The sequence below is a fragment of the Ursus maritimus genome, unplaced genomic scaffold (genome assembly GCF_017311325.1).
Source record: "Ursus maritimus isolate PB19 unplaced genomic scaffold, ASM1731132v1 scaffold_16, whole genome shotgun sequence".
Taxonomy (NCBI): Eukaryota; Metazoa; Chordata; class Mammalia; order Carnivora; family Ursidae; genus Ursus; species Ursus maritimus.
In genome coordinates, this window is record NW_024424008.1 from 8,880,084 (window position 1) to 8,893,392 (window position 13,309).

The window sequence follows — 13,309 nt, forward strand, 5'->3', positions numbered from 1 at the left end:
TTCTGAACACTTTTAATTAAAACTAATTGCTACTTGCTTTAAAAACTGAGTTGAGAGTTTCTGAGTTGAGTGACCTTTACCAGGGTCACAGAATCAGCTCCTATTCTTCTAATTCTTCCATTGGCTCTCTGTGAGGCGGAACTGAGCCTGTGGTTTGCTTAGGCAGGAAGGACTACCACTCCCAGAGTGCCCCTGTGCGGTTGTTAGGAGCAACCAAAGAATGCAGACTAACCGCCCTCTTAGAGTCGCGATTATACGATTATACTACGACTGAGTGCCTTGCCAGCCAGCCATGGGCCAGGATTATTACGCGGTACTCCAGATCACTCGCAATTCAGAGGATGCCCAGATCAAGAAGGCGTAAGTTGGGGTGAGAGTGAGGCTTTAGGGGTGTGCCAGGAAGGCCCCACCTTTATCTCTTCCAAACTGAGCTTTCTTGCACAAGTTTAGGGCAGGCAAGGTAAACCTTATTACTTCTCTTGCTTCTTACATACCTATAGCCTGGGTTTGGGCTGGGTCAGAGTTCCCACCTCATCATCCTTTAACCGCTATGCCCTGTCTCCCCTCTGAGTCTCCTGGTTTTCCTAGCAATAAAAATCGGGACAAAGGAGACATTCGAACTTTATCCTGATTACGGAGAACCAAAGGATTGAGAACAGGAGAGTGACATGACCAGATGGATGTGTTTCAAATTCTGGCCACCAGATGGGTTTGTGATGTTGAACTGCATTTCCCAATGCTTTCATCACCCAATACTTTCATCAGGTCTTGGGGACTTTGTGGTCCATTTCTAAGAAAGTCTGGAACAGGAGTCAGCACATTTTTCTGAAAAAATGTGTTTATGGGGGGTGCCTGTGTGGCTCAGTCGGTTAAGCTTCTGACTTGATTTTGGCTGGGGTCATGATCTCGGAGTTGTGAGATTGATCCCTGAGTCAGGCTCCGTGCTGGGCATCAAGCCTGCTTGGGATTCTCTCTCTACCTCTTCTTCCCCCCCTTCCCCACCCCACCCCCATTTCCACGCATGCTCTCTCTCTCAAAAAAAAGAAATGTGGTTTTTTGATGAATGTTTATTAAGTGCCTACTGTATGGTTAGATGCAGTGGTAGCAGCTGAAGATAAAATCATGAATCAGATATACAGCTTAATTTTGTTGAATACAGATGTTGGATAAGTCATAAGTGTGATGAGTGTTGCAGAACGAGAAGTACAGAGTGCTGTGGAAGCTTATTTTAAAAGGAGAGAGACCCCTTCAGAGGCCGTCATGATAATCAAGGCAGAAAATGAAGCTTAGGGGCGCCTGGATGGCTCAGTTGGTTAAGCATCTGCTTTCAGCTCAGGTCATGATCCCAGGGTCCTGGGATCGAGCCCCACATCAGGCTCTCTGCTTGTCAGGGAGCCTACTTCTCCCTCTCCCTCTGCCCTCCTCCATGCTTGTGTGCTCTCTTACTCTCTCTCAAATAAATAAATAAAATATTTTAAAAAGGAAAAGAAAGATGAAGCTTGACGCAGGACAGTGGGCTAGAGAGAGGAGAGAGAATGGACTTGGCTCTTAATGGGATCACTGGAAGGTAAAGAAAAAGGGAGGAATCTGGGATAATACAGTCAATTAGGTTGGGTAGTGATACATTTCTTGAATGTACAGATTCTGCACTGAGAACCTTCCATCATTATTTCGTTTAATCCTCACAACAACCCTAAGAGGTAGGTGCTGTTATTATCCCAAGGCCATGTGCCTAGTAAATGGCAGAACCAGTGTCCTGACACCATGCCTACTGTGGGCCAGGTCCTGTAGGGCGTTTGTGTGGGATAAGTGGAGAGTCTACAGTGTGGCTGGAGAAACAAGACACAAACTCAAAAGACAATTACAGAACAATTCAGGACAGTGTGTGATGTCACCCACTGTTCAGAGCATCTCCTTGGCCAGGGGGAGCCATCTAAGGAGAGGTCACAAGGAGTTGGAGAGCAGAAAGATAAGACAAAGTTAAACACTGGAAGGACCCAGGTCTGAATCCAGGTTCTCCTACCTGCTAGCTATGTGACATGGACAAATGAATCTCTCTGAGCTTCAGTTTTCCCATCTCTAAAATAATAATAATTATAAGGGTTGGGGCACCTGGCTGGCTCAGTGGGTTGAGTGTCTGCCTTTGGCTCAGGTCATGATCCCTACATCCTGGGATCGAGCCCCGCATTGGGCTCTCTGTTCACTGCAGCGAGTCTGCTTCTCCCTCTCCCTCTGCTGCTCCCCCTGCTTGTGCTCTCTCGTGCACTCTCTCTCCCTCAAATAAATAAAGTTCGTTTAAAAATAATAATTATAAAGGTTGTTGTGGTATTGACATGGGATTATGTGAGATAATGAACATGAAATGCCCAGAAATCATTTGCAGCTGAAACCATGTCATACAAAGAGTGATTAAAAGAACCACGTGTATTGCAAACAATAGCTCCCAACCCTTCTCTCTTGTAACAGCTTTAAGAGACGAGTCCCATACAGGAGTACCTAGATTTTGACCTCCCCCCTCAGAATGCCGAATGTATATAATGAAGAAAAGCACCATGATGATTCCTAATTGCCTTGCTATTTACCTGCTCAGTATCTCTCATTGCGTCTAGGCTGCAGCATCTGAGCTGTGACCCGCTCCGTCCTGCCCGCTCAGGAAGACAGCGACGGCACAGCCAGGCAAATCTTACAACTACTCGAGTTTATATGAAAATGGAACTCTTCTCAAACTTCTCAACTTACTTTTACTCATTGATCGAATTTACCTGCAGTTCTCCCCATAACTGACTTTGACCTTTGTAACTGAGAAGGGCTGGTTGCAAAGTCTCAGGGAGGTCATGACCATTGTCTTCAAGTCTCTGAAGGCAGACAAAGCAGATACTCTCTGGAAGGCCTCCAGGGGCACAGTCAGGACCTTCAGCGTCACAGGACAGCAGACCTCACTCAGTTAAGATGAAATGTTGCCTGAAAGTCGGAGCGGTCCCACAGTGAGATGGGCTGCCTTGCGGGACAGTTAGTTAGGGTCATTCACATATTCCCTGCTGCTCAGTGCTGGGCACCAGGGACACAGAACTAGACACAGCAACTCAAGGAACTCACGCTAGTGGTAGAGACAAACCAGTCTGTGAACAACTGGAGCACCGAGTGCTAAGTTTAGGGATCGAAGGTGCTGGGGGACTTGGGGAAGGGGAGTCTAACCCAGAATGGAGGCTGCAGTTAGGGAAGGCATCCTGGAGGAGTTGACCCCTGAGCTGCGTGTTGAAAGATGAATGAAAACATGCCAGTGGGAGATGGGAGGGACTGGAGAGGGATGAGCGTTACAGGTGAAGCAATCGAATGTCAAAGATATGAGCAATGCAGTGTGGGGAGTTTGGAGCCTGGTCTGAAGGTCAGGAGAGGTCATGGGAATGGGGAGGGAGAGCTGTGAGTGAGAAGGCCAGAGAGAGAAGCAGAGGCTTGAATCTTAGAGAGATTCGGGTTTTATGCTGAAGACAAAGGGAACCAGTGGAGGATGTAGGCCGGAGAGTGACTCGGTCAGGGGGCAGCACAGCGAAAGGCCCGGAGAGGGGGAAGGCTAGAAGCAGGAAGCCATGGTTCTGCAGTAGTTGGAGGCATGAAGAGGCAGGAAGAGAACACTGGGGAGAAAGTAAAACTGACGTGCCCTGGTGAGGGGTGGGCTGGCGGTGGAGGGGACGAAGAACACGGGAGTTGATAACGCTCAGCATTTTGGCTGCTTTGCCTGGGCAAATGGGCAAAAAGTTGGGGACTGAAAATGTGTTTGTATTTGGGCTCATTGAGTTTGTGGGGCCTGTGGGACATTGGAAAGGAGATACCGAGGTGGCAGCTGGATACAGAAGTCTGGGGCTCTGTGGCCTGGTTTCAGATAGGGATTTGGGAGTGGTCAGTGAGTGAGTGGTACTCAAAGCCTCGGGGTAGATCAGCTTGTGCAAGGAGAGTGTGTGGGGCGCGAAGAGAAGGAACCGAAGGGGTCCCTAGCATAGAAGGCGTGAGCGGCCGGGGAGCTGCACTCTGACCCAGCGCTCTGACATGGGGTCACATGGGGTCACATTGGGACTGAGCCACTGATGTGTCCTTTGGCTCCTCCAGACCAACTCCCCACCCTCCTGCAGCCTGCTCTCTGCGCTGAAAGCTGGGCCCTGCCTCAATGGACGCCCCGGCGCTCAGACTTCCTGATGCATCTAGCTGCAGAGCGCCCACGGCAGGTGACTGGGAGGGAGGAGAGGAGAGTGGGGCTGGGGTATTTATTCCCAGCTCCCTTCCTATGAAGGCCCTTCGGGTTGGATATGTTCCTTAACTGCAGATGACAGCTCTGAGGCCGAGGCCCCCCCCTGCCCCCGACCCCGTCCACACACTCTCCTGTGGGATTTCGTTAACTTCTCCCTGCCCTCACTCCTATAGGCTCAGGGGTAGTCAGCACCATCCCCTGTGGTTATCCTCCATCTCTCCCACACTTTGGTGAGTGGTCTCTTTTTTAAACTCTCTGCAAATCACCCAGGTCATGCCAGCTCTTTCCTCCCGGACCTTGATGGTACAGATTTTCCCATGTTGTAGGCACTGCCTCCCTGAGGGGTGGGGTGGGACAGCTGCAGAAGCCGGGAGAGGAATGAGCACAGAAGTGGGAGGCGGTAAGAGGGTCTGATATGTGCTCAGTTGCCTCTCTGTACCCGGCCCTTTGATGCCTTATTTTACCTGATCTTCCCAAGAAGCCTAGGTGTCACTTCAGACATCAGGACAGGATTAGATGGGCAAGAAATGTATTGGGGGAAACACACGTGAGGGTGAAGGGGGAGCAGGAGTGTGCTGGGAGGGCCCTCAGACCCCAGTGCAGGTCTGCTACCTGTGACAGGGGAGCTGGGTGGGGAGGGCTACGGAGTGGTCTGGAGAAAAAACTCAGCTGGGCCCGTCAACAGGAGTGTGACGCAGAGGCTGCAGGTTGGAGGGGTCCTGCGTCCTGTAGGGATACACCAGCACTAACATCCCCCCTATGTTCGGGCACTGGCCGGAGCAGCTAGAGGAAGTGTAGCCTCGGCACAAACCCCCAGGGCGGGCAGCTGCGCTTTCTACCCACTGGGTTCTCTCCAAGGGCCTCTGAGCCGTGTGCCGCCTTGGCCACCACGGCCCTGATTCTATTGCTGGGACCGTCAAAGCAGTGGACGGCAGAGCCAGCTCCGAACGCTGACCCACGCCTCAGGCCTGTGTCAGCTGCTATGACACGTATGAATCGTCCCTCCTCTAGGTACCGGAAACTGGCCCTTAAGAACCATCCGCTGAAGTCCGGTGAGCCAACCGCCGCAGAGACATTCAGGCAAATAGCAGAGGCCTATGATGTGCTGAGCGACCGTGAGTGACTGCACGCATCTCCTCTGGGCCACCTCTCTTCCTTAGGTCTCTGGGTGTTGGGCTTTCTGAGGGGCCCAACAGAGTAAGCATTTCTCTTCCCTGCCTAGAGTCTGAACAAACCTAGAAAGCGATCAGCATGCAGAATTGCCTCTCTCAGTAGTCACGAGATAAGGTTGACGTGGTGTGGAGAGCCCTTGGATTCAGGGGATCTGCTCAGCCAGTCTCAGTGGGGCAGGCCTGGGGCAGTTCTCCCACATCCCCCACACCCCGCCTGTGCCCTGCAGGGGTGCATACAGTGAGATGCTTGCTGCCAAGGGAGGAAGGTTACTCTTCCCAAACTGCCAAGTAGCCACCTCTCCAACTCCCCAAGGAGAGCTTATCTATAAAGGGGCAGAGACAGGCTGGTAAAGCAGAAGTTTGAAACCAAGAGTGTAGAAAATGATTCCCCACCTCTGCCCTGGGCAGTGCCTGCATGGATACCCCCTGAAGGCTTGTCCTGGAGACTAATCACAGATCCTCTGCAGAAGAAAGGCCAGATGGCAAAGGTTTCTCTAGTCCTGAGTTCTCAGGACTTTAGAGTCCTTAGACTGTAGGATTTCAAAGCTCTAGAATTTGGCAGCTCTAGAATTCTTGGATTCTAGAATTTCAAGGTGCTAGGATTCTATCTGTCCCACATAAAACAGTAGCTGTGATGATGAATTTAGCCAAATTCCAGAACAGCCTGACCCTCAATATCTAGATCCCTCCTCCAATCCTTCCCCACCACCCCCAGCAAGTCTCCACCTTTCCCGGCTCTCCTCCTGGCTACAGGACCATGCCTAGGAGATTACATGCCTAACTTTAAGGGTCTCCCTCCAAAGAGTGCCAGACAACAGGAACTTTAGAAATAAGGTTGCTTTTGCCCCTTTTTCTCTACCCTGTGTCCACCTGCTTCCCAGCCCAGCAGCTATCTTAGTCCCCAAGGCCGGCCCTGTTCTCAAGGTGCCCCATGTCCACAGCTGTGAAGAGAGGCATCTACGACAAGTTTGGAGAGGAAGGCCTGAAGGGCGGGATTCCTCTGGAGTATGGATCCCAGACCCCATGGACAACTGGTTACGTCTTCCACGGCAGCCCTGAAAAGGTTTTCCATGAGTTCTTCGGAGGAGATAACCCCTTTGGTGGTAAGAGGCCCCACCTACCCGCTTGCCTTATGGGAAAGGACAGAGCTGTAAAAGCTTTTCTTCGAATCCTTTTGTTTTTTTTTTTTTTTTACTTTAAGAAATAGATATAGTGCATGGTAAAAAAAAAATGTATTAAAGAAGAAATAAATTCCAGTCGTTATTCCTTTTCCAGAAGCGGCCACTTACTGTTAACTATTTACGTATCCTTCCGGAAATTTTCTGTGCATTTATCAGCATATATTTATCTTTACATAAACCTTTTATCTAATTAAGGAAATAGGACCATATCGTACACACTTAATTTTTGCACTTAGTATATCTTGGAGATGATCTTATTATGTACCATACCATATATAGATCTACTTTATTTTAATGGCTGCATCAGATGTCATTGTACAAGGGTGTGTTAGATGAGTACATGGATGGGTGGGTGGGTGATCTCACATCCCAGACAAAGTGACAAGGAGCTGACTCAGGCTCGGTTTCGCTGCCTGTCCGCCTGCAGCACCTTCCCCTGCATTTCAGAAGTTCTCTCTTCCTCTTCTCCATGTTAATAAGAAGTGAGCTTCAGCTCACGGCCTGTCTATCTCAGAGACCGCTCCCACCGTGCATCGTCTTCACCTGTCTACCAGAGGAAGCTAAGTTCATAAACCCCATGTGTGACTGGACAAAGCAGGCGACTTGGGGTCGGGCCTGTTTCAAATCCATGCACTGCCACTTATGAGCTGTGTGATTCTGGGCAAATCTCTTCACCCCTCTGAAACCTCAAATTCCTTACTGTTAAATGGCTGTAGTAGTCCATTCCTCACCGTCATTATCAAATGAGATAATGGCTTTATAAAACCATTAAGAACATGGGCTTTGCAGACTGAAAGATATCATACAATGGACCCGTCTCTCCCAGGGACAGGTGCATGGAAAAGAGGCAGCTCAGAGGAGCCAACCCAGAGCTTATAGGGGCATCGCTTACAGGGTTTGGGGTCCCTCGGGTAGCGCTCAGAAGCTATACTGCCATATGTTTCACCCAAGGGATTCTTGTGTTCCGTCTCCCTGCAGGGCTGAGGGACTAGGCCTTCCTATGACCTGTCTCCTGGGGTGTCGACAACCTGGTACACCATAAGTGCAGGGTGAACAAATGAATTCAGTGGCACAAGAGGGGACCAGGTAATTCACAGGCCTCTGGATTAGTTTTCACCTCACAGCGGGGCACAGTGTGGCGCCGCCTTGCCCTCCCTAGCCTCAAGTCACTGCAGCCTTCTAGCCTGTGACCTTCATTCCTGGCACTAACTGTAAGAGGCAGAGTACAAAAAATCTTAATTATGATAGCAACCCCGGACTCTACAAAGCTTACAAAGGGCTTCACATGTAGCAATAAGCATAGTGGTTCAGGGCACAGGTTCAAGTCAAATTGCCCTGGGCTCAGATGGACTGTGGGACTGTGAGCATTTTCTTTGGCCTGTGAGAGAATAGTATGAAGAGCTGAAACCAGCATTGGATGCATGGTAAGCTCTCAGCAACGTTTAGCTCTTCTTCATCTTGTTATTTAATCCCAAGTAAATGGTAGAAGGCAGATCGGGCATTATTACTCCATCCACGGACAGAAAAACCGCAACCAAACAATGACATTGCACTTCAAGAGACAAGGGCTCTTTGCACTGGGATGGAAGGGCGGGGCAGCAAGAGGGGTTCCGGGTGTAGAGCTGGGCCGGGAGAAAAGAGATTGAGGAAAAAAGGAGTTCGGTGAACTCTCACATTTGTTAGGAACTACCCCTGCCCCAGCCCCTTGTCAGCTGCTGACTTCATAGAAACTTGAGTCTGGGGTCTCTAGTGGTCTTGGGCTGGGCTGAACAGTGAGGGAGAGTGGAACCTGGGGAAGGGTAGGAAGGACTAGAATGCTTCTGACCCTCCCAGCGGCAAGCTACCAGCAGGAGTCATTTCTGGCATACCAGAAGCTGCCACCAGAGGGCACTCCTCTCCTGAGGCAGCCAGCCTTGAGGGGCGTTTCCCCAAATTCAGGGAGAAGGGAGTCAGGAAAGGGTGGGAATATCCAAACGGGGGGATGAAGCAGTGGGAAGTGGCAAGGAATGATAATCCTTGGATCTGCAGTTGAGGACAACTTTTTGGCCTGGCCTCACAGTCTGAGTCTGCAAGGTAGGAATGGGATGCGGGGTGTTACATTTGGGGCCTGAAGAGGTGTGTGTGGAGGTGTCTACGCATTCAAGTCCCTGGAAACAGCCTCTCTTATTCCTCTCCTCAACTCCTGCAGAGTTTTTTGATGAAGAAGGCAGAGAGGTAGATTTGAACTTTGGAGGGCTCCGGGGCCGAGGGGTCAAGAAACAGGACCCCCCAATCGAAAGAGACCTCTACCTATCCCTGGAGGACTTATTCTTCGGCTGCACCAAGAAAATTAAGATCTCCCGAAGGGTGAGTACTTGTCTTGCTCCTCCTGGGAGCCACTACCTATCCCCTCCAATCTCGCAAGTAACCTCCTCCCTGTCCTCACTGGAGACCTCGGGTATGGTCTCTGTTGGAATCATGAACTCTCAGATTTGGAGACCTAGGATAATAGAATTCTAGACTCTGAAGTTGGAAGGGACAATTGAAGGTATTAGCGCATTCTTTCCTAGTGCAGGAATCTCCTCTCCAGTGTTCCTAACTGGGACAGAGTCTCTCCCTTCTCAGTTCAGCCCCATCCCTGTGGGAAGTTGGGCTCTGAATGGGCAGAGTCTCTTGTGAATTCTGCCCTCTGGGCATTACCAGACCATATCCCCAGGGCTTCATCAGTGTGTATGCCTCATGAGTAAGAGGAAACAGTGTGGACATGGAGGGTGGGCTGCGGGACAGTCCCTAAGGGGTCTGATCGAAGACCTTCAGTGCCCCCAGGTCACAGTCCTTGGGTTGGCCCAGCCATATGTCCCATAGCCCAGCCCTATGCTAGGCACACGAGCAAGGCACCTCTGCCCAGAAGAGGAGATGCCGACTATGGCCATGCTTTCCACAGAGGGCACCCATCTGGGCTTGTGGTTGGGGAACGGATGGATGACATAATATGGAATGCTCGGGTAGGCTACCTCCGTGGTCTTTCTCCCTTCCTGATTAAGAGACCTGCCAGAGCCTCAGGGCCAGAGCCTCTGGGCTGGGAGAGAGCACCTGGGCATGTGTTCACTATGCATTTGTTAGTGGCCAGGGCCACGTGATTTCTAGGGCTGGATTTGGAGGCTTGACCAACTCACAGTGACCACTTGGCATCTCAGTCCCTAGCCCCATGACATACCCTGGAATTAAACGTCTTTGGTTCCAGTGAATGGGGTGAGAGCGGGAATGGCTCAGGGAAGGTTCTCCCCGTTGCTAGAGCAATGAACGTGAGCACCGAAGCCCTGTAACATCTTTCTCATGTGAAAAGGCCAGCCGGGAAATACCCAGCAAACCTCCCCGTGCCGTGTGGCTGCAGGTGCTGAACGAGGATGGGTACTCCTCCACCATCAAGGACAAGATTCTCACAATTGATGTGAAACCTGGTTGGAGGCAGGGCACACGGATCACCTTTGAGAAGGAAGGGGACCAGGTGAGAAGGAAGGAACTGACTAGAGTCAGTCCTAGTGTCAGTCACCTGGGCTTGCTCATGGGGTGGGAAGACTGAGGGGGAAGGAGGCAATGCTTTCTCCTGCCCCTGTGAGCCCTAGTCTGGTAGGAAGACCAGTCTGCAGAGTGGGTGAGATGATCCCCATAGTCCCTTACAAGCGATAGAGCCTCACCATACCTCTTTGAGTGGATAGCCCAGGGCTTTTCCCCATTCGGCAGAATGGGAAACTGAGGCCCAGAGAGGGAAGGGATTTGCCCAGGGCAAGAGCACAAGACCTCTTTCTGATTTTCTTTAGGGCTTCTTGAGTAAAGCCCAACTATAGGAGCTATTCAGAAACCACTTATTAATAATAATTTTAATACTATTTAATATCTTAGTGATAATTACTTATTTAAATAAAAATATAAAATTATTGTTCAAGGCATGCTGAATCCTTAAGTCTGAGAAGAGGCAGAGTGATGGTGTTTTCAGAGTCAAAAGAGATTAATTCCTTGGCCCATACTTCTTGCTCCCTTCTCACCTGTAAAACATCTCCTTCCAAAACACTCCCTTCGGGACCCAGCCCTAATGCTCCCAGCTGCGGGCAGCCTCCCCTGACCTCCCCACCTGGGTCAGCACCTCTCTGATCTCCCGCCTCTGGGTTCCCTTTACCACAGTCCTGAGCATGCTGAGGACTGTGTGCCTGTCCCCGCCCCCACTAGACAGGGAACTCCTTGCGGCTAGGGAGCAGTTGGACTCCTCTGTCCCCAGTGCCCAGAAGAGACCTCAGCAGAGTTTTGGTGACTTAATGAAACTTGGCAGGACAGAGGCTTGCAGGAAGTTGTCTTCAAAACTTGCAGTTCAGCGTTTTGCCCACGACCTCAGGAAGCCTCCTTCCCCCTCCAGCTGAGTGAATCCTTTTGGGCATGCTCAATAGAGGAGAAATAGTGGGGGGCTGGATTCACCCAAGTAGGCTTCTCAGGGGAGGGCCTATGGAACCAAACTGTAAAGGTCCTTCTGGAAAACCTGGTTTAATCTCTTCATTGTTCAGATGAAGACATGGAGGCCAGTAGAGGCAGGAACTTGACCAATGGCACACAACCTATTAGCCCTTGTCAACCCTTGGCCTCCTCTGTCCAGGGCCCCAACATTATCCCAGCCGACATCATCTTCATCGTAAAGGAGAAGCTACACCCTCGCTTCCGCAGGGAGAACGACAACCTCTTTTTTGTGCACCCCATTCCCTTGGGCAAGGTGAGTGGATAAAGTGGAGGAGTAGAGGTGGGCAGATGAGAGTGAGCAAGTTGGCTGCACTCTGCATGCACCCCCCCCCCCCACTGCGTGGGTCAGGCCTTCAGAACGTGATGAGCGCACATAGAATCTTTGTGGCTGTCTTCAGGGCTCCTTCATGTCCTCACAATGCAAGCAAGGAATAGCGCCAGCCTAGACTTTGCCTTCCCTCCCCCATCCCACCTGCAGGCAGTCACGCAGTCAGTCCTGCCACCTGGTCTCCTTCTGTTCTTCCCCACAGTCTGGGTGTGAGCCCCTGCGTCTGCCCAGCCAGCCCTTTTGCTGGCCCTCCAGTCCCTCTCCCCATCTCCTCTAGGCTCTTCCCTGTACTCATTGGACTGTGCCCCAGGCCTGTCTCAGCATCTCATATGGCAGTCAGGGCCCTCCACACTCTGCCCCTGTGGATCTCCTCCCCTGCACTCCAGCCACTGTGCTCCTTTCACACCTCCATGTTCTTGTTTGCGCTAGGCCCTCTGCGTGGAATGCTAGATATCCACCTTGTCTGCCTGCAAGCTCCTTCTCACCCTTACCGGCTGCTGCCGCCACTGGGTAGCCCTCCTGTCCCACTCCAAAATGGTCGGGGGGCCTCTGCTTGACTCCCGCAGACCCCTGTACCTCCCTCTCCCACACCATATGTCATCATCAGTCTCCCTCACCAGACTGTGAACTCCTGAGGGCAGGTAGTGGGTTGCCTGGCTCGCTCTCCTGTGAGTCCTTGAACAGCCTTATGTGTCCTTGAGGCAGGGCTCGGGGCCTGGCACGGAGTAAGCTCAGAAAGTGCCTTCTAAACAGAATGGCCATGGTGACCTCCCCCGCTCGCCCCTTCGGCCCTCGTGTCCCCTAGGCTCTGACCTGCTGTACCGTGGAGGTGAAGACTCTGGATGATCGTCTGCTCAACATCCCCATCAATGACATTGTCCAGTGAGTGCCTCTGCTTGGGCCCCAGTCGGCAGAAGGGCTGGCCTGGGCCGTGGAGGGTAGTGGCACAACGGGCAGCCTGGTGCCCTTCAGTCCTCACCAGAGAGGCTGAAATCCGGCCCCACCTCTGGCCCAGCTGCATTCACCTGCTAAATGGGAGTGCCTTTTTCTAACTTGCATGAGGCCACTATAGAGCCCAGAGGGCCCCCGTGTTGGGCAGTCTTGGTTGCCTTCCTTCTCCTGAACCTCTCATTAGTGTTCTGAGTTGTATCCCTTAAGTCCTTTACAGGAAAGGCTCCCTGCATGGGAAGCTTTACTCAGCAGCTCAGCACCCCCCACCCCAACCCAGGGTGGAACCTCTAGTCCTGGAACCCTCTATTAGACATTTAGTGTAAATGGGTTTTCAGGGGGCAGGCTGTCTGAACAAGCCAGCCCCCCCGCTCCCCCCTCCCCCGCCCCCGTTCTGGCTGAAAAGAGCCACCTGGTGGAAAGCGGTACTGACTGCCCCATGCCTGGGGTTACGCGAGCAGGGGCAGCGTGGGATCTGTCAAAGTGCTGCTCTGGGGGGCCTGCTAATTTCCCATCTTTCATCCTCCCGCCTCAGTCCCAAGTATTTCAAGAAGGTGCCAGGTGAGGGGATGCCACTGCCTGAGGACCCCACTAAGAAGGGAGATCTCTTCATCTTCTTCGATATCCAGTTCCCCACCCGCCTCACCCCCCAAAAGAAGCAGATGTTGCGCCAGGCGCTGCTGACATGACTGGTGGGCTGCGGGCTGGAGCGGGGGAGAAGATTAGCAGGGCCTCATCCCATTCCTGCCTCGGGATGTGCAGGGGAGCCAGCCCACTGCACAGGTGTGATGTGAGGGTGGGATGGCACGGGACTTATAAACCAACACAATAAAGATTTATTTCCTATCCTCCGGTTGCACCCAGGACACTGTGTTGGAGGGAGAGGCGCTTCATGTATCTCTTCTCGAGGAGCAGAGGGAAGGGCAGGGCCCAGGAAGCCTAACACCTGGGT

General features: G+C 51.8%; 1 protein-coding gene across 4 annotated transcripts; it reads left to right on the top strand.

The window, feature by feature from the left end:
• Positions 1-244: 244 nt before the first annotated feature.
• Positions 245-13,205, top strand: DNAJB13 (DnaJ heat shock protein family (Hsp40) member B13). Of its 4 annotated transcripts, none has more exons than XM_008707330.2 (8): positions 245-360; positions 5,255-5,358; positions 6,357-6,518; positions 8,785-8,942; positions 9,922-10,083; positions 11,221-11,334; positions 12,215-12,291; positions 12,893-13,205. In XM_008707330.2, the coding sequence occupies exons 1-8, from the start codon at positions 293-295 to the stop codon at positions 13,044-13,046; spliced, it is 999 nt and encodes a 332-aa protein (XP_008705552.1). In that variant the 5' UTR covers positions 245-292; the 3' UTR covers positions 13,047-13,205. The 4 variants fall into 4 exon arrangements, with proteins under 4 accessions (XP_008705552.1, XP_008705555.1, XP_008705554.1 ...); XM_008707332.2 differs by having other exon boundaries at positions 248-360; positions 9,970-10,083; XM_008707331.2 differs by having other exon boundaries at positions 252-370.
• Positions 13,206-13,309: the final 104 nt, after the last annotated feature.